General features: G+C 31.6%; 3 protein-coding genes, 1 non-coding gene and 1 pseudogene across 6 annotated transcripts; 2 read left to right on the top strand and 3 right to left on the bottom strand.

Annotated features, from left to right (window-relative positions):
• Positions 1-211: 211 nt before the first annotated feature.
• Positions 212-828, bottom strand: LOC131174701 (protein INAPERTURATE POLLEN1-like; annotated as a pseudogene).
• Positions 829-6,603: 5,775 nt separating this feature from the next.
• On the top strand, positions 6,604-8,122 carry LOC110631816 (probable xyloglucan galactosyltransferase GT19). The gene has a single exon (XM_021779786.2). It carries the CDS (start codon positions 6,672-6,674, stop codon positions 8,010-8,012), a length of 1,341 nt encoding a protein of 446 aa, XP_021635478.2. The 5' UTR covers positions 6,604-6,671; the 3' UTR covers positions 8,013-8,122.
• A 54-nt stretch (positions 8,123-8,176) lies between these two features.
• On the bottom strand, positions 8,177-14,903 carry LOC110631817 (beta-ketoacyl-[acyl-carrier-protein] synthase III A, chloroplastic). Its single transcript, XM_021779787.2, has 8 exons — positions 14,321-14,903; positions 12,523-12,671; positions 11,901-12,037; positions 11,071-11,176; positions 10,886-11,004; positions 9,523-9,587; positions 9,214-9,436; positions 8,177-8,721 (listed from the first exon to the last, which is right to left on the bottom strand). The coding sequence occupies exons 1-8, from the start codon at positions 14,500-14,502 to the stop codon at positions 8,500-8,502; spliced, it is 1,203 nt and encodes a 400-aa protein (XP_021635479.2). The 5' UTR covers positions 14,503-14,903; the 3' UTR covers positions 8,177-8,499.
• Positions 14,904-16,052: 1,149 nt separating this feature from the next.
• Positions 16,053-16,123, top strand: TRNAG-GCC (transfer RNA glycine (anticodon GCC)). Its single transcript has one exon. It is a non-coding gene; the product is annotated as a tRNA-Gly (tRNA).
• Positions 16,124-16,266: 143 nt separating this feature from the next.
• On the bottom strand, positions 16,267-20,155 carry LOC110631815 (flavin-containing monooxygenase FMO GS-OX-like 4). 3 transcript variants are annotated; one of them, XM_058137479.1, is made up of 8 exons: positions 19,677-20,155; positions 19,414-19,451; positions 18,574-18,644; positions 17,900-18,052; positions 17,693-17,775; positions 17,448-17,583; positions 17,183-17,356; positions 16,267-16,722 (listed from the first exon to the last, which is right to left on the bottom strand). In XM_058137479.1, the coding sequence occupies exons 1-8, from the start codon at positions 20,030-20,032 to the stop codon at positions 16,537-16,539; spliced, it is 1,197 nt and encodes a 398-aa protein (XP_057993462.1). In that variant the 5' UTR covers positions 20,033-20,155; the 3' UTR covers positions 16,267-16,536. The 3 variants fall into 3 exon arrangements, with proteins under 3 accessions (XP_057993462.1, XP_021635477.2, XP_021635476.2); XM_021779785.2 differs by having other exon boundaries at positions 17,448-17,550; positions 19,414-20,154; XM_021779784.2 differs by having other exon boundaries at positions 19,414-20,151.
• Between the last annotated feature and the right edge of the window lie 6,359 nt (positions 20,156-26,514).

Here is a 26,514-nt window from a genome sequence, read left to right as displayed (position 1 = left end):
TTCAAAAATTCAAGAATCCAGATCTATTGTTCTAGCATTCGGTTGAACTATGCCTTTTCTTTGCCAATTAACAAGATACCCAAGCCAAAGGTAAGGTTCTAACAGAACCAATAACAAACAAAGAAATTAGAATTAGGCGTTGAAAGAACTTATCCTGGAGATCCAATTAGACAGCCGTTCAAAAATACCGCAAAATTCCTAATGAAACAAACTAAAGATTTAAGGAAAATGGAGTCAAAAACCATTGCTCACTGATGGGTGTCTTGCACCTTCCGAACACACGAAGAAAAACAGGGTCCTTAAATGCAATAAGAAATTGGGCTAAACTAAAGCTTCAAGAAACAGAGACCCCCGATATCCTCAATGCAGCAACACTACCTGATATTACACTCCTTCTTAACCGATTCGCATCCATAAAAACACTTGCCAACTCTTCCATTTCCAGCTTCATCGCCTCGCTAATCTTTCCCCGATAATTCATCCAATCCGCTGCAACACTCCGCACCAACCCTAACTGTGCCCTTCTTATTCTGTCCACAAGTGCAGGCACCATCAACCTCAGTCCACGCTCAATATGCTTAATCTTGAATATCAAACTCTTTGAAGGGTCCTTACATGCCATTATTACTTTCCAAGGACTAAAATAACCACGCTTTTTACCCTATTTTCAACATGTTCATCGTATTTGTTTTCTTTATCGAGAATTGAACGGAGGAGGTTGGTGAATCTATATATTGAGGGAGTGGTGAACCAGTAAGCATAGTAGCCTTTGAAAGGGATGGTTGAGGGTTTCTCGCTGCGAGAGAAGAGGGAGAAGGGTCTAAGCATCTTGAAGAAACGGTGTTAAAGAGCAAGAAAAGGTTTTGATTTTGAGTTCTATAATAATTTGCGAAAAAAATTGAGAATTACTTTTATTACATAACTTGTCAAACAGGAAAAGAAATATGTTGATTAGTCCTTGGATTAGCCATGACAATTAATGACATTAATGTCGAATTTTCATTTGACCTCAAAAATAGGTAAAGAAACCTTCCTCTCCGCTTGCAATTACTGGTATGTGAATTCAATAAAATTCTGCAAAACCATCTGAGTGCGGACTTGCATTCAAAATAAAAGATTTTCATTTTAGGACTTCATTTGGTGTAAAAAATAAAAAGTATAAATGGGGGGTAATTTAATAAATTTTAAACACTTTTTAGATATATAATATCTATTTAATTCTTTGTAAAATTTTTATATTTAAATTTTAAAATTTATAATTTTTTTCTCTTTTATTATTAGTCATTCGATTAAATATTATCAAATCTCTAATATAATATATTTCACTAATTATATAATTAACTAGTGTAATACTCATATTATGCATGAATAATTTATATTTTTATTTTTTAATTTAATTTTTAATTACATTATAAATAAGATAAATTATTATTATTATTATTAAATTAATTTTAAATTAAAATTTCTCTTTTATTTAATTTAATTTAAATAAATTTTTATCAAATAAATTTTTAATTAATTGGTTTCCAAAAATACTTTATTCAAAAAATAATTTAAATTACATAAAATTTTTATATTTTATCTCATAATTTATATAAATCGATATTTATTTTTTTATAAATTACAGGAAATACATTAAATTAATGAGAAAATAATATTATTTTAAAATTTATAAATATAATATTTTTTGTTATTCATATAATAAAAAAAATTAATTCACTAATAATGAATTGAATTATTTAATTTTAATAATAATAAAAATATATAATATTATTGTTAATTAAAAATAACATTTTATTATATTATTTTTAAAAGATACCGTATCTAAGTATAAATTTTTTCTATTAATCTGATATATATTTTATAAAATAATTCTTTAACAAAAATAATTATCACTTTATATAAATTTATAATATAAAATAAATATATACATACAAATTAAAATTTTAAAATATCATCATATTCTATTGGTATAATAAATATTAAAAATATATATTATTTTTCAAAAGATAAATTCTATAATTTTAATACTGTAACTTTAATTATTTTTAATCATCTTTCTTTGTAATTAATTTTTTAATGCAATCATATTTGTAATTTATCTTTAAAATTCTACTTCTATATAAAAATATAGCTGAGAGATAATTGATGTATAAAAATATAGATATTTAATTAAAATTTAAAAATAATTTTATTAAAAATTAATGATAATAAAATATGGATAATCAAGATATTAGTTATTATTGTATTTGATATATAATTATAATGAAATAAAATATTCAAAAGTTTAAGAAATAATAAATAAGAAATTTATAAAAAATTAATACTTAAATAAATATTAATTAAATATATTTAAATAAATAAAATTTAAAAATGGTAACTAATAACCTTGACATAAATAATAAAAAAAATAGTGTAAATCAAAAAAATATTTGAGAGTATTTAAGTAAAATGAAAATACTTAGTGAGATGATAGTTCTTGATGTGTATTAACTGTCTCATATGATATACTATATATAGATAAACAAATGAAAATTATTTAAATAAAATATTAATTTATAATTAAATATTATTTAATTAAAATTTTGTAACAAAAACATTCAAATTTAATTTTTATAATAGTAAAGTATTTTTATTTCCTTCGTTGTTTTAATTAAATTATCATAAGTTGGCTATAATGATGATTATAATAAGTATTAATTAATTTTAATAAAGTGAAATAAAAAAAATATTAAATTATTAACATAAAAAATAATACATATTAATTATAAATAAGTCAAATCTCTATATTTTATTTTTATATCTTTTTATGTAGATTATATTTTTTGCCTCTCAAATTTTTTGATAAATATTTTATAATAAAAATAATAGAAAATATACAATATAATAAAAATATTTATTAATTATATGAAATAATTTAAAGTTGATTAAATTATATGATAGTTTATTATGAGATCATAAATTAATAGTCAATTTTCTTTAAACTAATGGCTATCAATAATCTTTTATTATTATTATTATTATTATTATTATTATTATTATTATTATTATTATTATTATTATAGAGTATAACATGTGGCAACAAAATTTTATGCATAAATGAATTTATAAAAAAATAATATAAATAATTTTTAAATATTATATTTAATCATAAAAGCTCTTAATTTTTAAAAATTAAATTTTAAAAAAATATTAATTTAAATAAGAAATGTTAAGGTAGTATTGTAAATAATAATGATAATTAAAAAAAATAATAATTAGTATTTATAAAATAATATAAATAATTTTTAAATATTATATTTAACTATAAAATATCTTTAATTTTTAAAAATTAAATTTTAAAGAAAAATAATAATTTAAATAATAAATATTAACGTAGTATTGTAAATAATAATTAAAAGAAAAATGAAAAAATAATAATTAATATAAAAGAGAGTATTTATGAAATGTGACACGTAGCAAACTTTTCAAAAAAAATGTCATATGTCATTTTCTTAGAAATACTTCTCTACTTTATATATATATATATATATATATATATATATATATATATATATATTAGAGACCATCTCACAATCCATTTAACCTATAAGAGCCCATAATGCCTTCAACTTATCAAAGTCACTGTTACTCTAACTAATAATGAATCATCTAAATCTCTAATTCCATAACCCTTCTTATATTTATATTTTTCATTTTATACGTCACTCAATCTCTGCAACAATAAAAAGCGATTCGATTTTCACAAGAGGGAAGTAAGAAAATAAAATGTTAAGTTGTCTTTAAAATCGAACAAAATAAATTCAAAAATTCAAAAATCCAAACTGAACTGAATCAAATTATTGAATTAAATCGTTACGGTCGATTATTTCAATCTAAATTAAACAATGTTCACCCTTATATAATTGATTAATTAATTATGATGTAATTAGTCATAGTTACTTGATTTATGATTTACTTGATTAATTGGTAAAATAACCGATAGTATTTTATTATTATATAATTGATCATGATTACCTGATTTACGATATAATTAATTATGATATACTTGATTAATTATTAAAATACTCGATAATACTTAATTATTATATAATTGATCATAGTTATTTGATTTATTATCTAATTGATTATTATCTATTTGATTAATTGATAAAATACCATATAGTACTTGATTATAATCTAATTGTTCATAAGTATTTGATTCAAGATATAATTTGTTAATAATTATTTGATTAATTAATCTAATTAATCATGATATAATTGATCACAGTCAATTGTTTTATAATCTAATTGACTAATAGTTACTTGATTAATTGATCTAATTATTAATAGTACTTGATTAATCGATCTATTTGCTAATAGTTACTTGGTTAATTGATTTAATTGATTATGATTTAATTTATTATATTTACTTAATTTATAATCTAATTTATTAGGCTGTCAAATTTTCACAAGATTGAGGAAAAAAAAATATTATTATGTTATATCTAAAACCAAACCGAATGAACCAAAAAATTTAAAACTAAAAATTGAACCAAGCTAAATTTATACAGAAACCGAACCGAATTTCCAAATTAATTCAGTTCGATCAATCTATTTTTTGGATCTGAACCGAGTAATGCTCAACCCTATCGAATTGATTAATTAGTTATGATGTAATTAATTATAGTTACTTGTTTTATGATCTTATTGATTATGATATACTTCATTAATTGATTAAATACCTGAAAATACTTTATTATGATTTAATTGTTAATAGTTATTTGATTAATCAATCCAATTGACTATGTTGTAATTAATTATAGTTACTTAATTTATGATCTAATTGCTAATGATGTGCTTGATTAATTGATAAAATACTGGATAATATTTAATTATGATGTAATTGATTATTATTACTTGATTTGTGATTTAATTGATTATTATCTATTTGATTAATTGATAAAATATATGAAAATACTTGATTATAATTTCATTGATTATAATTACTTGAATTAAGATCTAATTAATTAATAGTTACTTAATTAATTAATATAATTGATTATGATTTAATTGATTATAGTTACTTGATTAATTGATCTAACTAATTATGATTTATTTATTCATAATTATTTGATTTATGATTTAATTGATTAGGCGATCTAATTTCACAAGGGAGAAGAAAAAAATATTATATTGTCTCAAAAACCAAACCAAATAAACTAAAAAAATTTAAAAATAAAAATTGAACTGAATCGAATTTCCGAATTGATTCGATTTGGTCAGTTATTTTGGTCTAAATCAAATAATGCTCACTCATATTTATTTGATCAACTGACTATAACGTAATTGATCATAATTACTTGATTTATGATCTACTTAATTAATTGATAAAATAACTTGATTGTATTTAATTATAATGTAATTGATCATGGTTATTTGATTTATAATCTAGTTGATTGTAATCTACTTGATTAATTAATAAAATAATTGATAATACTTGATTATGATATAATTAATCATAGTTAATTGATTATGATATACTTAATTAATTGATAAAATAACGGATTATACATTAATTATGATTAATTTATCACAGTTACTTAATTTATTACCTAATTGAGTATAATATTTAATTGATAAAATACCCAATAATATTTTATTATGATCTAATTGATCATAATTACTTGATTTAATATTTAATTAATTATAATATAATTGATTATAGTTGTTTAATTAATTGATTTAATTGCTCATAGTAACTTGATTAATTGATCTAATTGATTATGATTTGATTAATTATATTTATTTGATTTATGATCTAATTAGTTTACTGGTTACTCAGCTGGTTTAGACGAGTCAACTTTAGTTTGCTAAATAAAGGGTTTGAAACTTAAATCGAAATGGTCATTGTTATACTTTTCGATTAAATCGATCTGATTGATCCAGTTCGATCAGATTATAATAATACTGTATAAAATCAATTGTGATTGATTAAATTTTTAGTATGATTAGACATAATTGATTAAATTTTTATTAGATTATAGTTGATTGAGAGATTGGTGAGATCGATTGATTGGTTGAAGATTAATGATAGTAATTACTTAAAAAATTAGTGAGAATTAATTAATTAATTAAAAATTTAATAATATGTAATTAGTTAAGAGATTTATAAAAATTGATTAATAAAAAAAAAAGTAATAATTAGTTAGATTTTGAAGAAAAAATAAATTAATTTAAAATCTAAATAGTATGAGGGCGAAAAAAACATTTTATGTAATTTTTTTAAATATTTTTTTGTACATGAACGTTCTTCCTTCATTTTACAATCCCTTGGCAATGTCAAAAGGCGAGGATTCATAAAAGAAGTAAACCCTGGCGCTTTGGGCGGCAGGAGAGCAGTGAGCAACTTGTAAAGTGTGGTCCTTCCACCGACAATTGTGGGTCAAATCTCCCCTCCTTTATCTCGCATGGAAAACAGAATGCAATCTTTTAAGATAAAAAAACATTGCGACTGTGACGCTGTCCATATAAAGAATTTTTATTTTATTTTTTTTCCAGAAAAAATAACTACAGTAACTGGACCAAAAACACATTTAATAAGACAGCGTTAAATCTTCTCCATTCTCTCTCTCTCTCTCTCTCTCTCTTCTCAACCCACAAAGCTAAAGTCTCTCTCTATCTCTCCCTCCATGGCCTGTAAATCTCGTATCTTTCTTCTCCTCTGCTTTCTCATTATCTTCATCAATTCAACATTTTCTCTAGAATCAGGAATAGACTGCACCGGTCGCTGGATCCACATCAGACGCCTGCCTTCACGCTTCAATCTTGATCTTCTCACTAACTGCTCTGCATACCCTCTTTTTGACAATTTCTGCCCTTATCTCACCAACCATGGCCTTGGCCCCAAGACCCACAACCGCTCTCAGTCTTGGTACCGCTCCGATCCTCTCTTGCTCGAGGTCACCTTCCATCGCCGGATGCTCGAGTACCCATGCCTAACCGCTGATCCCAATCTAGCCAACGCCGTCTACTTGCCTTACTATGCAGCAATCGATGCATTGAGGTATCTTTATGGTCCTAATGTCAACACTAGCATGGAACACGGGCTTGAATTGTTAGACTTTCTTCAAGAAAATGATGCTAGGATATGGGGAAGACGTAACGGGATTGATCATTTTCTGGTTATGGCTCGTCCAGCCTGGGATTTCTCGCAGTCCTTGTATGTTGACCCTCCTGTGTGGGGCACTTCGTTTCTCGAATTGCCAGAGTTTTATAATGTCACCGCTTTGGTTGTTGAGGGCAGGGCTTGGCCTTGGCAGGAACAGGCTGTGCCTTACTTGACTTCATTTCACCCTCCAACTTTGGCCCTGTTCGACTCTTGGATCAAACGCGTTAAGGGTTCCAGAAGAACCACGTTGATGCTTTTTGCAGGCGGAGGAGGGGTCGGCGCCACCTTAAATATCAGGAGGAGCATCAGGAACGAGTGTGAAAATGGCAGCGATAGTGCCAGTTTTTTAGTCAGTCGAGGATATAGCTCTCTCTACTACACCAAGGTGTGTGATTTAGTGGATTGCTCTAATGGGATTTGTGAGCACGACCCAATCAGGTATATGAGACCAATGTTACAAGCCACCTTTTGTCTGCAGCCTCCAGGGGATACCCCAACTCGGAGGTCTACTTTTGATGCCATCGTTGCAGGGTGTATACCGGTTTTCTTCGAGGAACAGTCTGCAAAAACGCAATACAGGTGGCACTTGCCGGAGGAAATGTATGGGGATTTTGCAGTGTTTATACCCAAAGAGGAAGTGGTGTATAAAGGGTTGAAGATTTTGGACGTGCTTATGGGAATTCCTAGAGCTCAAGTGAGGAGGATGAGGGAGAAAGTTATAGACTTGATGCCAAGAGTTGTGTATAGGAAGCATGGAAGTTCCTTTGGTTTAAGAGCCAAGAAGGATGCATTTGATATTGCAATTGAAGGTGCTTTGGAGAGGATCAACTCTAGGCTTAAAGGAAGAGATTTTGATCAATGACTAGTTCTCATTCTTTATTGTCTGTTGTAATTATTGTAATTCGCTGTTCTTCATCTTCTTTCTTGCTGATAAATTGCAGAGAAAAATAGATTATTATTATTATTATTATTTTGTATCAGTAACAAGTTTGCATTCAATTTTGGAGGAAATTTATGATATTATACTTCTTCAGATTGTACTTCTTAATATTTATAAGAGTCTGGTCAGCACCAACAAGGATAATGTACAGCAAATGAAATGGTGTCCCAAAGCTTACAATGGTGATCAAAATACAAGGAACTTTGAGAATTTTTAAAAAGAATAAAAATTTATTAGAGGTGCAAAAATAAAGTTGCTGACAGAAAGCAAGAAAACAAAAGGGCGCCGTTAGAGATTTTGCATTTGCAATCTCTGATTATCTGTAATACATGTGGAAAGGAAGGCAAGAACTGTATAACTGAACGCTCTTGTCGCTTTTATACTGGTCATTGGTGGGAAATTAAAATTTTCACCCCCATCTGATAATGGCAGAACCCCATGTTAGGCCGGCCCCAAAACCGGCTGTTGCAATGGTGTGGCCTGGCTTCACCTTTCCACTTCGAACAGCTTCATCCAAAGCCAGTGGAATTGAAGCAGCACTTGTGTTGCCATAATTTACTAAATTTGATATGACCCTTTCTGGTGGGACTTCTAAACGTGTTGCAACTGCATCAAGGATCCTCTGATTTGCCTGCAAAAATTAATAATTGTTATTACTACGTCACATGCACGCGATCTCAGGCATATCATACAAGACAAATTTGAGAACGTTAATATTTACCATAGTAGAACTTCCTATTGGAAAACCATAGTAGAACTTCCTAAAATCTGCATATCATTTCAAGATCCTCATTAAAACATCTAGTTTTTACCTTGTGTGCAGCCTAATAATAAAGCATACACAACCTGCCTTTAGTATTTTCACCCCTTCTGACTTCTGAGATCAAAACTACATATTTGCTGTAGTTTCTGGCCTCAGTAGACTTTCTCATGTCCTTCTATAGGAAATTAACACCATGATTCATGAACCAATCTAATGGCCATCAAAATTTCTTCCTTCTACTAGAACATTTACAAGATTAATCAATCTGAGACTCTCGGTATTGACAATCTGATGGCACAATAAGGTGTATTATCAAATTAGAATTTACCCTGTATTATATTCTGTGACTGTATTTCATACCTGGTGGAGCAGTAACCAATCAATGCTAGACCCAGTGAGACCAGCCTTTTCAAGGGCAGACTCTACAGATTGTGGCACACATCGTACAGCAAAGCGAAAAACCTCTTTTCCATTCATCTGAATGCAAGAATACGAGGTATGCCAGGGAGGGAAGCCTAAAACTGAACCGTTAGATTCCAGTGCATGATCCAGTTCGTTTTCTTTGATGGTGGCTTTCAAATGTCTGCATGAGGGTTTTATAGGTGATCTGACACATTCCTAGCAGAAAGATGCAGAATATGTTTCACTGGGAACATGAGAAGCACATACCTTTGGCCATCACCATCACTATGCAAGTCAAAACTAAACAAACCATCATCCTCACTGTCACAGGCCTGCAGAATTATATATGTCTCAAAACTAAGCAGCTACAAATTGATTGTTTACATATAAATAAATAAACAAAAGAAAACAAAGAGGGTGGAAATCAAGGTGGGGGGAAGACCTAAGGTTACAGAGAGCTTTAACAAAAAAAATATAACTACATTGAAGATGAAAATAAGATATTTCCCCCTGCTTGGGTGTTGTTGAAGGTTTATTATCGAGTAAATACATCTAATTGACATGCAGCCTCACATGAAGAGGTGGGGATCCAAACCACAAACTATTGTCCTAAAGAAACCAAGTCTTTGATGGGAGATACTGCTAACAAATGAGCCCATTAATGATTCTCTTTCCTTTTTCCCGTGAGTAAAGCTCCCTCTTGAGGAAGCATCATAGCATGTTAATGAGCACAATGTTTTGTCCAGACAAAAAAAGTATGCACACTACAGCGAGAACTACTACAAAATTTGATGCATGATATGATTTTAGCAAAGGTAATGATTATCAACCAAGAAGAAAAGGTTATCAATGTAAATTAAAGGTTAGTAGCCTCAAGTAAAGAGAGGTCAGGTTAATCCCCAACTCCAATTAGTTGAGATCAGCTAAATAGATCATTCCCCTCCGTTCACTTGAGAAGCACCATTGAAACAAAAAGGGATAATGACTAAAAAAGTCTGTACTTTTGGTCCAATTTGCAACTACAACCAATCCTTTTAATCTTGCCAATTAGACATATAACCTTTCACATGGATATAAATTATAGCCAAACTTATTAGAGTACGTCCCTAAATTTTGAAATTATGGACACAACATACATTTTATTCATAATAAAAATATTAGAGGTAGAGAGAAATAGAGAGAAAAGATGCAATAAAAAGATCCGGATTTTGCTTTTCCTATTTTTCTAATTTTCAAGTTTTACATAATAATTAATAACTTTTAAAATATAGTCAATCATTTTTTTACAGGTCTTACGCTTAACGTACCATATCATATGCTAATAGGAAAACTTTTTTCAATAAAATATGTCAGGTTAGCAGTTTGATGGCTTTAGCATGCACTCTTTCAGGTTTGGCTGCAAGCCAATAATTGATAACAATATGAAAGGTTGTATATATTATTAACAAAACTAAAAGAATTTGCTACAATTGCAAATTGGACCAAAGCTATGTATTTTTTAGGTCATTAACCCCCAAAAAAAATTCTGCCAATGATATCAAGAAAATTAAATCACAAAATACCATGAGGCATATCTAAGCTGCTATAGATGTACAACTTAAAAAAAATAAGGTCAAAATGTAGACCATACCTGTACGAGCACAGCACCTGCAGCATCCCCAAAGAGAATACAAGTTCCTCTATCCGTCCAGTCAACGTATCGAGAAAGAGAATCAGCGCCAACAACCAATACATTTTGAAACCCACCTCCTGTAATCAACAGCTATTTAAATCTATGATCAAGACTTATCAAAGCAAAGTAAACAAGTTTCTTACCCCTAATGTGACAAGCAGCTGAAACCAGACCCAATATGAATCCACTACATGCAGCTGTAATATCATAAGCCAAAGGATTTCTTTTGCAGCCAAGTGCCTTTTGGATCTGAAATTTTAGAAACTAATATATAAGGTTCTTACAATGAAAAGCTAATATAGGATAGATTAATTGAAGTATTAGCGCTAAAAGCTTTCAGAGTGTGCCCAAGAATCAGAAGCTCAAAATCTTCCATGAGTTAATTATGAGTTTAAAGGTTTTGAGACCAAAAACAGTACAATAAGACTCAGCTTTTCAGAACACTATGATAAGCCAAAATTATTAACTGGCTTCCTATGCAAGGACATTTTGGAGGATGTTATTACTGCTAGAGAAAATATTGGAATTGTAGGCCAGGCTGCTACATGGGTTCAATTTTGGTGATGCCATGCAACTGAAGTGAAACCCAAACCTAGCTAAAAATTCAGCAAGAATAAAAGCTCTTCTGAAATCTGAATATGCGTTTAGAATCAAACTAAAATGGCCACTAAAAAATTAATGAAAACATCTAGATATGGGAAGCACATAAAAGCCCAATGCAGTAAACGATATAAATAGTAAACACATCAAGAGTTCAATACATGTTCAGAGGTTCACATGAAAATGTACATCTGCGCATGGCTATTTTATTGTGAGAACAAAACCCCCTTTTTTGGGTCCACTGTCCACACAAATGCAGCATTAAACAGACCACAAAGAACAGGAAATCCATACAGCAAATCCTCAAATATAAAAACTACTGTATATCCATCTACATCAAATTTAGGGATGTGCACATTTTGTAAACCTGTACCTGAGGAGCACTACCAAAAAGATCTTCTGGTGTAGATGTGCACATCAAGACTAGGTCCACATCATCAGGCTCCACTTCTGCCATCTGAAGAGCCTTACTAGCTGCCTCTGCAGCTAGAGAAATCAAGCTATCTTTGCCTGTAAAAGTGGTGCTGGAATCAAATTAATAACCTCTTGCAGAGCAAGAGAATTGAACAAAACAAGAGCACCTTCCACATTGTAAACAACCAGCCATAGATAAGGAGACCGATAATGCTTGTGGAAACACAAATCATCTTTTGATCACTACCATACTACAACATTGATGTTTTGTAATCCAGCAACCATTAGATAGTTCGCTTTGGAGACGCTTCACCCTAAAAACATACTGAGATGCCCAGTTTATCTATTAAGAGATATCATAAAGCAGGAAACCAGAAATGGCCATCATATGATGACACGTCAACCAAGACAAGTACAACTTCCATGGCTCAAAGCCTAAAGCCATCAAGATGAAAGCCCTTCACCTAGGCTCAAAATCAGCTTTCAAACATTGTGATCAAGAATCTGAGTTACAGGCCTATATGTTAGACTGTTCATGGCCATTGCAGATACGACACAAATGCACACAAGTAAGGACTGACCTGTAAGAACTCTTCGATTGCGAATCCCAGTTCGAACAGATATCCATTCATCATTTGTATCAACTATTTTTGCAAGATCATCATTTGAAACCTGAAGAGTGGGTACTGCTGAGCCACTTCCAACTAGCTTGCAGCCTTTACTAATAAGCCTGTGCAAATACAGTGCTTGAATTAACAGGGGTGAAAGAGAACTAAAGCAAATACGATTATGATTGGAAAACAAAAATCATCAATCCTTTGGTTTATATGAGACATTTATCCCAGGGTGCCTCTTGCACAGACAGGACACAAGAATAGAACACACACACAAACACACACACACCCCGCCAGAGAATAGCTAGAAATGCTCAATTTTACAGTACACAAACTGTAATAGACCCAGATGATAATCTTTAGAAAACTCAAGGCTAAAAATATTTATACTAATTAACTTTGGAACAAACTAGGAAGAAGTTACCCACATCAACAGGGATATTAGACAGCTACTCACCCAAATGTCATGGTAATCAATGAAATACAATTTGATCTATGGAAGGAGTAAACTACATATTAAAGTTACAGTAAGCAAAAGGAAGAAGATCAAATTGGTGAATTGATTTTCTTCACTTCAAAACAACTTCAGCTCCAAAATGCACATGATTCAAAATAACATTCATGAAAAAAATTTAACAATCAAGATACCTCAGTTGAAATATCAACCAACCCACTGGCCACACGTGATCTACATCCAAACCCTACAAATACCTAATCCATACGCATATGATTTTTAAACTTTCCCAACCCACCATATCTGTGCTAATAAGCAAATGTCAAATTAGAGAATACTCCACAAATCCACAAAATAAAATGAAACAAAGTTCAACACTTCAACTAATTGCAATTAAATAGCCATGGCTAACATAATAAATCTCAGAAACTAATTTTCCATGTTTTTTCCCACAGTGTCATCTTAAACCAAAGCTTGTTTACTGTGCTGGATTAAAGGGAGACCAAGGGGGGCTGTGGCCTCCCTTGACTTTGGTTGGATAGTCAGTTTTCTCTTAAGCTGGCACCCCTGAGACTCCAAATTTTGATTATTCCCTGCTTTCCAGTCAGCCAAATTTTGTTGAGTACGTATTCCCACACTTGAAACCCAGCATATAGTTATTGAGTTCATGAAGTTACCAAGTACACATTCAATCTACCTAGGGACATTTAGAATGTTGGAAACCTTGGATTAATCTTTGTTCACTCAGCAGATCAAATTGTTTCAGTATCAGATTCATCAAAGAATGAATCTGATACATAATTCATTCTTTTCAATACCATAAATTAATACAACCTCTTACAACTAATAATCACTACTGGCTAAATAATCAATAATCCATGAGTCCAATAAGTTCATTCAACTCTCAACTTTCTAGGACCTGGTTAAACCAAACTCCTACTCCAATATGAACTTTAAAGATTCTTGCAAAGTTGTACAGTACAATGACTTTCATCCAATGACTTTAACATAATCCGCATTTCTTTAAAGTATCCAATCTGAACCTAACAAGACTAATAATTAACCCTTGTGCTTAACTTAAAATTCTTATCCACGACACCTGTGCTCGTTTTTCTTTTCTGGAGAAAAAAAAAAATTGATTGCTTTCAATTCTATTGTCAAACAAGCAAAGCAGAACAAACAGGAAAGATCCGTCCAAGAAATTTATACCAATTAACCATTTGAGCAAGCAAGCTAACACAATCAAAACCCACACATAGGACTATTTGAATATATATAACAAACAAGTTAGTCAATCACCTAAACACTCACCTGGGTATTCGAGATTGAGAACTAGAAAGCTTCTCTGCACCTTCAATGGCGCCGGAGCAAAATACCCTCTTCGATATTCTATAGGAGGAGAAAAACCCAGATCCAATAATCCCTATTGAAGGTCTAATCCTCCTCTTTAGGCTTGGAACTGAAGGGGTAAATAATCCAGATGCATTTGCCATTTATTCCACTAACACACTAAACGAAGAAAATGAAGATATGTGCTGCAGCTGTAGCGAGAGAAAAAAGCAAGGATCTTTGTTTTTCAGCTTATATATAGAGCAAGAGAACGAGAATGATAAGTGTTTATAGACACTGCGCCCATAAGATTAGAAAGGCAGTAAAAAAAAAAAAAACAAACAGAAGCTGAGATTAATAGATATGGCAGAGACTGAACACAAAAGAAATGAAAGTTTGGCTTTAGGTTAATCCTTTGGAATGGCCGAAGATGAAATAATTAAGGGGGCGATTATGCCAAACCAATCTTGAGGAAACTCCAAAGCTCTCCTCCTCGTTCTCAAACTGTCCCTCTCTCTCTCTCTCTCCCTCTCTCTCTGCAAGGTTGGTCGTGCAATGCCTTGCTAATTTTCAAGATTTAATTTTTTATTGATACTATCAAAGTTTAGGGTACTACATGCATTTGACACGTAAGCAAAGAGCGGTGAGAAATCCATTGACTATGAGCAGTCCTTTGGGTGACGTGGCTAGTCATCATTGCTGGGATGGTAAGAGTTGTATAGGGTGGCATGTAGAGGAGAAGAACTGAGATCCCCCTCATCAAAATGAGGCATCATCAGCAAACAAAATCTTTGCTGTGTTTGTCGCAAATGAAACCAGACGCATCCAATAATAGTTTCCATTTCTTCAAAGTCCTCTCCTTAAATCTTTCCCTCAATGATGAAACTTGTACGGGTTTGGTTAGCTACAAAATCATTTCTTTACAACAAGGTTGCTGTCTTTTGGACAAGTTATTATTATTATTAAGTATAATATTTATCCATATTGGTTTAGCTAACATAACCAAAAAAAAAAAAAAAAGAAAACAATTAGAAATATATAAATGGAAACACTTAGCCTATGATGGGAAGCCTTTTAGTCAAATAAAGTAAAAAACTTTAATTTAAATTTATCCAATTTTCTTTTGCTTTCTGTTTAATTTATTAATTGTAACTAGATTAATTTAATGCTCATTTAAATTAAGTAAATATTTTTCGGAGTGTTGATGAGAATGAAATTTAAATTGATAAATTTCAAAATTAAGCTTAGATATCATTTGGATTTATAAATATAAAATTGAATTCACTTTGAAATTAATATCTTACTATGTTGCTATCAGAAAATCTATGTTTTTTAATAAACCGAATGATTTTATTGTATAAACTTATTGGGATATGATGCAATGATTTGCATCATAAGCTTGAAAATTAGGGATTCTAATTGTGGGCAATTTTTTAATGAATCAATCTATTTGAATAAAAATAAAAACAAAAAATACAGTTGGCGTGGGAGAATGGTAGGCTAGAAACGTGACATGAGAGATGCCATTATTAGGCTGATGGCAAAAGGCATGATTTTGTAGAAATGCACCTGCAATTCTGTTGGCCTAATTTAATTGTTGGAGAAAATTGGAGATCTCAGTTTCCAATTCCATTCAACTATCAATTCGGTGCATTTAATGTTCAAAATATATCTGTTAGGGTCAATAAATACATTTTTAGTATTGCAGACAAGTGCACCAGTGGTCTAGTGGTAGAATAGTACCCTGCCACGGTACAGACCCGGGTTCGATTCCCGGCTGGTGCATAATTTTTTTTTTTCAATTTATTTATTTTTTTAAACTCGTGCATCTCTTTTCTCCCTGCTAATATCATGATCTCTCCATTTCCATCATCCCCTTTTTTCGCCTGAACATGATTGTGTGGTTCCTGTGAACAGACAAACAACCATTTTAATATTCTTTGTTCTCAGCTTAAATTGAAGGAATCTTTAAATACAAGTAGTCGAATGAGAATGGAGACTCCTTTGAGCTTATTATGCGTGGACTAGTTTGATCCCCTTCACTTATTCATTTCTTTCATTATCTCCATGTCAGGTATATTTCTTGAGCTCTTTTCTATTCCCACTAGGTCTTATCCAATGGCTACAAGCTGCTTTATTCAGAAATGGAACTGTTTGTAAATCAGTCTCGAAATTTTCAATGGTTGGCTTCTAGTAAATCATTTTGCAGTGTATTTAGCGAAGTCCTCGTTGGCTTTCGAGATCAGGAGGTCCTCTTCCCATTCATCACGATACGTATCTGGTCTGAGGAGCATGCTGTTCCAACTCACATGATACATTTGCTCTCTCCACTCTTCAAACCCTTCACACCCGCACTGAGCGGCAAGCCAGTTGCTATACTCAAACTGCAAACAGACATGCAAGAGAAAAGATGAGAATAACAGTATACAAGCAAACAAAGACATCAAGATTGCATCCAATAAATTAACAGAAAAAGTTGCCTCAATAAAATGTGGCAGCCATGAGCCATTGAAATTTGAATCCTAGTATCTACAATAGAGAGAACTATGCTTATGTTGCCTGAGTAAGCCATTGATAAACAAAGCTTATTTTTCAAAAGGCTAAGCATGCACAACAAGTCATACAAAAAATAGAATACATACAATCAGGTGGAAAGAGTAACAGAATCAATTTTAATTGCCAGCAAGATCTCTGCTAATGTACCATCACTAGGAAATTAAGTGAAGACTTCACAAATTCACAATCCTAGCCAGATGATGATAAATGGACATGTACCAAAAGGAATTTTGTGTAGGGAACTACCTCATAGACTATAACAAAGAAAATGTGGTACATAAGGCTTACATGGGAATCAGCCATGTTATGAGTGTATCTTTTTGGAATGTTTGAAGCTTCAAGTGACAGGTAGAAGGCTTCAGTATCTTCCATCATCTCCTCTTGTGATGGGAGTGCGACCCTACCTGATAAAACACCAGCAATCCACTTGCTTTGAAGTTCAAACATTCGGAAAGGGACAGCCTAGCACCAGTCACCAGCAGAGTATTAGTTTTACAGTTAAATGCTGAATATCACGTCGAAGAAAGCATTATGACATCAAGCGGAGTAGAACCTTCCATGGTAACCCAACAAATGAAATCCATGGGGCCAAAACTGGTGGGAAAACATGCTTGTATAATGGACCAACACGATTATCATCCACAGTCACAATGCCATTGGTTTCAAGAAAAGGGAAGTGATACTTGTACCTTTAAAGATAGGGCAACCACAACTAAAACTCAGCTTCATTTCTATTTTATACATCACAATGTCTGTGTGTGAGTTTGTTATTTCTAAAAAGAATCAAATTAGAAGTACCCGGTGCAATGTAGAATGATGTCAGCTAGGACAACTCTCCCATTTTGGAAGACCACAGAACCATCATCACGGACACATTCTATCTGCATTAATTAACTATTGCCATTTTAGATCAAGCAATTTTCCCAGCATCAAAGTCAAAAGTAATCTCCAACCTCCACAAACTTCTTATGATAAACCCCCTAACTGTTAATCTGGGCGACTTACCGCAGAATGAAGCCGCATGTTGTCATATCCAGGTTGTTCTTGATATGTTTCATCTGCAACAGATCTTGAGGCGACATGGACCTCTTTGGCAAAGTGAGCAATTTCCCTGGATATATCAACAGCACTTGCTGCACTCCCAATCAAAATTACCACCTGTTAAACAGGATCAGCGTGACAGTATCAATATATATCTATCAAAAAGAGAAAGAAACATGATTGGATATTTTGTGAGCACATGAGAGTAAAAAAGAAAAAAACAAAATAGTAATAGGACATAAGCTAGGATTTTTCACATTTCATTTATTGGCAGAAGGGTGTGCATCTCACAAAACTGATGCATGTGTAAGACATTCTATCAGGAAAGGGCATGCTTGTGTTGAAATTCTGTTTTATTCCTCCAATTGTGCATTAGTTATATACCTGAATGTTTTGAAGACTTCTTCTAATGTGCCGATTAGACAAAATTATCGAGCAAGAGGTAGCTTTACTAAAGTTACTAAGCAAGTAAGAATACTTGTAATTTATACCATTATGGATGTATGCAGTATGCACAAAGCTAAAAATTTTACAAAGCAAGTCCACAAAATGCAGCAGCATTGACGTAATGACATTCTTTACCAAAATGTAGAAATTTATAAAACAATAAGATTGAGAAGTAGAGTTCTGACACATACTTGATCTTGGAACGGCTCTGGAACACGGTAATTGTGGCTATGCATTTGCTTCCCCGGCCAAGAACTGATGCCTGAAAAGAGTTATCATATATATATATATTTTTTTTCCCTGTAATGACATCCAACTAAGACAACTAATATTCCTAATCAGTTATTGATAAAAGAATCCAAAAATAATAACAAAAAGTAATCCATTAAAATTGACTCCAATTTAACAATTTTACCTTAATCGTCCCCGCCCCATAGAGGATTGAAGCGGGACGGTAATTTCCCTGACGGGTGATGGGCGGAGCAGGTTTCCACGGGGAGATTTTTCTTTTAATTTAGCATTATACATAATAAGCTTATTCATTAAAAAATAAATTATAAGTTAAAATTATAAATTCGAAACATATATATATATATATATTATTAAAATTATGATATTTAAATACATAAAATAATTAATTTTTAATAAAAAATAATATATTATGGGTGGGTTTTATCCCGTGCTTCCCTCCATGTCAGGGTAAGAGTGAGGCGGGATAACCAGTGCCGGGAACTATCGTCATTCTTAGCATCAAATGGATGAATTGAAATTCAAATGCCTTAAAAAAATATATTTTCTTTTCCTTAAATAATACAAAATTATAAAAATATAAAAACAGTGAAAAAACTTAATTTAAAAACCTTTAGTTTCCATGATATGAGTAATCCTCTATTGCAAATAAAGAAAGATCAATAAAAAGAATGATACCCATCAACCAAAAATGAATATTCGTATAAAAAAGCAACAATCTCAATCCAATCAAACAAGCAAAACCAAAGCCAACCCAAAATTCAACAGAAGAAATGAACTACCTGGTATTTCAGCAACACGAGGTTCAGTGAAATGCCCACTGCAAACGACAACAGAATCATAAATCTCATCAAAGAAGCGAAAATCAGAAGCAACCTCAACATCATTATCACCTCTCTTCTTTTTGGACCTCACTTTCCACTTCTTACTGCCCTCCACTAACCCAACATAAACCACCTCAGTCTCAAACCTCACCATATCCTCAATCTCAAACTCCCTCGCAAAATCTTGCAAGTAGAATAACACCTCTCGGTGACCTGGGTACCTTCTCGGGTCTCTCGTTTTATCGGTTTTTGCTATAAACGGGTAGTCTCTGAAACCCATTACTTCTCTGGGGAGGTTGGTGCGGAGAGAGCTGTAGAGGCTCGAGTGGATTATGAGTCTGTTAGGATCGAGGCTCAACGGGTCTGGTTCGACCCGGGGATCGTACACCCATGTGCCGCCTATTTGGTTTTCTCGTTCGAAGACTACGACTTTGTGGCCCTCTCGGCGGAGCTCACGTGCAGCAACAAGGCCCGAGGCGCCGGCGCCGATCACGGCCACATTTCTGGAGATGAGAGAAGTTGGCATTGAGGAAGCACTGACGATTGCTAGAGGTCGTAGTTGGTGACCCATGGCCATTTTGGGATAAAAAATTAAAAATGAGAACACGTGGAACACAATCACACGTCAATAAAGACTTACTTCTATTTTATCATAATTTAAAAAATATAATTAATATAATTAAACAGTTAAATTTTATTTTTTAAATATTCTCTTCATTAATACTATTTTATTACAAATTAAATAATGCATATTACTAAATCATTCTGAAAATAATAAAAATTTATTTTTAGCATCCATTAAATTTATAATTAATATATATATATATATATATATATATATATATATATATATATATATATATATATATAATGAGGGATGAACTATTTAAAGAATAAAAATATTTTTAATTTTTATATTATTTATAATATTAAATTAAATATTATAATATAATATTTTATATATGAAAAATATTATTGTTTTAATTCTTATTTTTACTAAGATTTGAATTTTTTTAATGGATATACAAACTTATTTAAAATTAAACTCTTAATATTATTTAAGTATTAATAGATTTAATTAATGATAAAAGAGATAAAATAATTTTCGTAAAATAATTTTCTCATTGAAAAAAAAAAAAAGAGTATAGTTTTCTTAAAGAATCAAACAAAAACTTTATTATGAGGAACTTGAAAATTTTTTTTTTAAAGTAAAACAAGAAAGAGTTTCTTAAAACAATATAAATACCACGAAACTTTAGAGTTAAAAAAAACTTAAGATTATTTTTTAAAAATAAAACTTGTAAATTAAAAAAGAAAGAGTAAAAAAGAAGATTAAGAATTTAAAATCTAGAAAATACATATAAAAAGCTTTTATTAATTTATAATATATATAAATTTAAATTAATTAAAGAATAAACTTATAAATCGATTAAAATGGATATAATAAAATTTATACATTTACTAAAACTTATAACTATATTCTATGATTAAAATAAAAATACATTTTATTTATATAAATTATTGTTTTTAATGAATTTTAATAGATTTTGATATCTATTTTATAATTACTTAATGAAAAATTTTAAACTATTATATCTAAATTCATGTAAAAAAAAAAATCAGCCACTAGCACTCTTAGGATATGAAATTTTTAATTCATGTTTTTTATTTTGTTGTCATTTAATTTATTATAAGCTGCAATTATTTACATTTGAAAACTAACTTATTAACATTAAAATTAATATTTTAAACATAAATAATTTATTTTCATATAAAATAAAACTACTATTTTAACTAAAAGGAATCATATTTCCACGGTTTATCTTCTGAAATACATGATTTTTCATACTAATTAATTTTGTTTAAATAACCTTTTTCTAATTGGTGATTTGTTCTATTTATTTGTATTCATTTTTTTCTATTTAAATTTTTAAAATTTAATTATTAAAAATTCAATAAATTTAATAATATCATTATTTATTTAATAATTGGATTAATTCAAGTAGCAACGATTGGAGTTTGATTTTTGTAACGACCCAACTTATGGGCCGAACTGGCACTAAGACCTGAGCCAGCCCAAAACCCCCGAGGTTCATAGTAAGCTTAACTATTCCTCAACTCAACTCTAAGGCCCATTTTGGCCCAATTTCAAGAATTTAACCGGATAGAGTCCGACCATAAAATGAACCATCTAACGAAGAATTTTTGACTCGCCTGATCTGTAAACACAATATATAATAAATTGGGGAGCTCAGCTCACCCTCCACATAATCAAAATGTCATAACTCAAATAGGAGCTCAGCTCCCTCATCCAATCCCATCATGCATACAATTAATAATTTTACAGGTCCAACATTACTTTTATAATAGAGGCCCAAAATAAAAATAAGTACTTCTAACACATGCGGAGTCTAAAATTTAACTCTATTGTACAAAATACATTAAATACTATTAATAGATCTGGAAAGAAGAAGAGCAGGTTAGCCACAACAAATAATTCTCTTGTAGCCTGGAAAAATAGATGAACAGGAGTGAGCGTTCAACTCAGTTAGTAAAATACCAATTTTAATCATAATCTCTATAACTATTTAAAGTTAATGCACCATGTGGAGTGAAATGCACATCGTCATAATTTTCATAACATAACAGCAAAAAAAGCAATTTGCAGCAGTCACACACCCAATACTGTCAAGCAATACATATATGGGAGTTGATCCCCTATACAGCCCTCTTAATCCAACCTCTGCCAGCGAGTGTCTCTCAAGCTGGGCTTTCGCTTAATAAACCAAATGTGGAGTCCCAGCGAGTGTCTCTCAAGCCGTGTCTACCCGTCCTGTCCATATCCAATACCATACCACACGCACACCACGCACACACACACTGCTCCAAATTACCACAAACAACATCCATGGCACTTCAACAATTATGAATGCAATATAAAACGTGCCTAGTGTTTAACTATATAAATACATATTTATAAGTGATACATGAGTATACTTGAACATATAATAATATCGAAATTACAATTAAAATTAATATTTTACTCACAAACTTGAACCGAGGTCACTGCGGCGGCTGAGAGGAGGAAGGCTTTCCCGGTTCACCTGACAATTTTATTGCAATTATTTAATAAATTTGACTCAATACAAGTTTAGAAAAGACCAAAGACACCCTAAGTTGTGCTGAAAATCCAGTAGAGTCTCCCCTATACATATGACCTACCCAACCTGCAAAATGGTTCAAATAACAATTATAAACTCAACTCATATCTCATCATCATTATATGGCCCCTCCTGAGCCTTTCAAATCAAGCAATAATCACAACATCAGACAACTCAATTATAAGACTTCAAAACTAATATTTTTCAAAAGCTATCCAAACTAACTTTAAAAATTCTATAAACCTGCCATGCGGTCCTTAACAATATTATAAGACTATTGCAATATGAATCGTAATTTTCTTATCATCCATGAATATTTTATAAATTTTATTCTAACGCGTTACAAGGTAAAAATTGAGTAATATAGAGTTCGAGTTTACCTATGCCAAATCTAACAACTGGAACGCATCCAGAACGTCTGAAAATGATGGGGTTACCTATAATCTTAACCCAGTTCTGAAATGATTCCAACAACTTATCTGCTCGGCTCGAAATTGCAGATTCAGGCGATGATCGAATTTCCACGAAATGAAAGTACATACGCGAAGTTCACAATACCAGGGTTAGAATAAATAAATAAATATATATATATATATATATATATATATATATATATATATATATATATATATATATATATAATAATAATAATAATTATTTGAAAATTAGGGATGTTACATTCTCTCCCCCTTATAGAAAATTCGTTCTCGAATTTTACACAAGGCAGAACAATGACACATAGTTGCATATCAAACTTATGAGTATTTGCTGTACATATCCCACTCTAACTTCCAAGTGCATTCCTCCATAGATTAACTTCTCCACAGTACTAACCATAGGGATTTGCCTTGACCAAAGTTGTCTCATCTGATAGTCTACTATGGCTACTAATTGCTCCTCAAAGATCAAATTCTTATTTAACTCTACTGTGTCTGGTCGCAACACATGAGAAGCATCGGGAACATACTTTCAAATCATGAAAATGTGAAATACTGGGTGGACATGAGAAAGGTTTGGTGGCAACTCTAATTGATAGGCAACTGCTCCTACTCTGTCCATGATCTTAAAAGGTCTTATATAACGGAGTGCTAATTTGCCTTTTCTTTCTAAATCTCATAACCCTTTTCATAAGAGAAACCTTCAAGAACACGATCACCCATTGCAAATTTTACATCTTTCTGCCTTGGATCTGCATGGATGGTTAAAATTTTTTTTATGTATATCTGCCCCTGTCGTAGTATGCCAGCTACCATCCTCTTTCTGAGTCTAAACCATCACATTTGACTACTTGTTTACCCCTCTTTTTTTTTTGTCATCTCTAGTACTCATTATAACTCTACTACTCTCGACTTGATATTTGATAACTTTAATCAACTTTGGCGCTTACCTCACTTTTATTACGCCCTAACGTGTCTCTTGGTGACTTCAATCTTCATTCCTTTGTTTCAATAATCTCTGTTTCCCAAAAACATGACTTATGTTCCTTACCCTATAGTATCCTATGAAATGCTTTTCTGTAGCACCTATCATGTATATCTCGTTCGAAACATTTACTTGTCCTATGACCTCAATGGTCAATACCTATAAATCTTCTCACTCCCATGATACTTCAAATTTTCAATCTCTTTTGTGTCATTACTAAGGTCCTTAGACCAGCTATTATCCATCTTATGTAACTAGTTATGTAGAGCTCCATCCAAGTGTCAAGCGTACCCTACACCACTTATCAATATTAGAAAGTGAACTGGGTCTCTTCTCTTATAGGACAAATGTATTTGTATTCCCTGATAACCCAGTTAATGCAACTTTATCGTTTCCCACTCCTTCTCTGGAATGGAAATATCTAGACTTATTCCTAAAGCTTCTTAGCATGTGGCCTACTTCTGACACATTGGCACTCAGATCGAGGCTCTACTAATCCTTTAATCTATCATCTCATAATAACTTGCTTCAAATATCTCTTAGTGTGTTCTTAGCATACCTATTCCTTCTTATCCTCATCATTATAACTAGTTCTACCGAGCTTTCTTCCTGTCCTTTAGATTTTATCCACTTTCTTTTCCTATTTCTACTACCATTGATATCTTTTCAACATGCTGTACTTATTCCTTAATCTTAGTCCTATCTCACCCTTACACCTTTTCCTTCAAGGATGTCCATCACATCATCAACTTTAACTTTCTTTTTTTTTTTTTATTTCTTAGTCTTAGCTTGATTACTAGTTCCATTACTTTTAGAATTCTAACTTTACGATTGACTCCTACCAGCACATTCTTCACATTACGTAACACTTGTAATTAACCATAGAAAATTCTTTTTGTATCCCCCTTACCAACTTACCTATCAGAACATTATCATTCCCTACCAGCCTTAGTAGGAAATTGCTTATCCTGGATGGATAGGAGCTCTAGAAATTATAAGTTCCATCTGAACTAACACGGCTGTGGAAAATATGTGTCATGCCTTAATTCTAAATAAGATACTTCACGTGTTCGTTCTCCTTAATATAATCACATATACTGCTCATAGCTTTCCAAACTTCAGCCTCAACTTTTCCCATTAGCAACTGTAACTCATTAGCAAATAACACTTCCTCTAGCTTATAGTTCAAAAGGGTTGTAAGCCCTAGTAACTAGCTCGATTTAACTCCTATCACCTCTCTGATCATTCTTTCATATTTAACATTAGGTACACCATTATCGTCATTTTTGCCTCAAAAGATTGGATATAAACGCCCATCAACTTTTCAATTAATTGGGTCACTTTGACATAACCTCTCTTCTTAACATAATCTCCTGGAATCAAAACACGAGCTAATTTGGAAAGAAAGAGAAATATTCTCCCACCATTTATGGTATAATATTGTTTAATAAACAAGATTTAGCTCATACCCTTTAGTCTCCCTTTTTAGTTTCATTATTTCTTTGTAATTATTGTGCTTTATTATAAGATATCAATTGTATCTACCATTTGTTATACTGTTATCCTACCTGACATATCATCTTAGAATTTACTATTTCCTTTTTACTCTCATATTGCAATTTTAAATCTCTTATGTTGACTTTTATCCAGCTTACTTCTACTGATCTTGCTTCTTTATCTAACAATACAATTCAAATTACCATAACACGCTCAACAGCTACTGCCTACTTTGGTCGCACAGCTCACCTAATTTCCATTACACTATCAACAACTAAAAGAGTTCTTATGTCATTGCCCCATTATCCTATCTTGGGGGTAGAAACAAATAAGGTCTAATCCAGATCCTGTAACTCTAATCTCTAGGTTCAGGCTCCTAACACTACATCAATTATGACCTACTCTAAGTCCTGTACTTCTGGGTTCCATAACTTGACAATGTTCTTCCTAATGCCATCCTTTTCTACGCTTTCTTTTCTTACTTTTTTTTTTTTATCTCATTTATCCTTCCTATAACCACATTCACCTCCTTGGTATCTTGGCTCTATTCTTTCTAATCTTATCCTAATCTATTTTTCCAATTTATTCTCTAGCCAACTCTAATTTTTCATATCCATTTAATTGGCTGAAACTTAAAATACTAGGTATCCAAACCCGTCATTCAATTTAAAGGCTTACATAAATCTTGATCTTACATCTTATAATTCCTACGTGGAACTTGTACCCTCTCCAGAACACCTGAGCTAACAACTCTCTATCTCACGCTACAATCCAATATGGGACACTACTCCATAAGTCATCATTATTAGTAATAACCTTCGATCCTTTCTGAAAAGATAGGACTATACCCTAACTTACTGTAACAAAGGTACTACATTTACCACCTTGCCAAAACCATGTCAAATAAATGAGTCTCTTATCATATCATAGCTCTTTAAATCATCAATTCATAGTTCCGACCTTCCCTAGGTGGTAGGGT

The sequence above is a fragment of the Hevea brasiliensis genome, chromosome 16, assembly GCF_030052815.1.
Source record: "Hevea brasiliensis isolate MT/VB/25A 57/8 chromosome 16, ASM3005281v1, whole genome shotgun sequence".
Classification (NCBI taxonomy): Eukaryota; Viridiplantae; Streptophyta; class Magnoliopsida; order Malpighiales; family Euphorbiaceae; genus Hevea; species Hevea brasiliensis.
The sequence above is the reverse complement of the archived record's forward strand: the minus strand, read 5'-3'. Positions and strand labels throughout refer to the sequence as shown.

Excerpts from the sequence above, each read along its gene's own strand:
- LOC110631816 (XM_021779786.2), top strand. The coding sequence starts at position 6,672 with ATGGCCTGTAAATCTCGTATCTTTCTTCTCCTCTGCTTTCTCATTATC.
- LOC110631817 (XM_021779787.2), bottom strand. The coding sequence starts at position 14,502 with ATGGCAAATGCATCTGGATTATTTACCCCTTCAGTTCCAAGCCTAAAG. Across the intron at positions 12,038-12,522 it reads CAATCGAAGAGTTCTTACAG|GCAAAGATAGCTTGATTTCT; the intron begins GTCAGTCCTTAC and ends CCACTTTTACAG. Across the intron at positions 9,588-10,885 it reads CAGGTGCTGTGCTCGTACAG|GCCTGTGACAGTGAGGATGA; the intron begins GTATGGTCTACA and ends ATAATTCTGCAG.
- LOC110631815 (XM_021779784.2), bottom strand. The coding sequence starts at position 20,032 with ATGGCCATGGGTCACCAACTACGACCTCTAGCAATCGTCAGTGCTTCC. Across the intron at positions 17,357-17,447 it reads TTGTTGGGTTACCATGGAAG|GCTGTCCCTTTCCGAATGTT; the intron begins GTTCTACTCCGC and ends GACTGGTGCTAG. Across the intron at positions 16,723-17,182 it reads ATAACATGGCTGATTCCCAT|TTTGAGTATAGCAACTGGCT; the intron begins GTAAGCCTTATG and ends GTCTGTTTGCAG.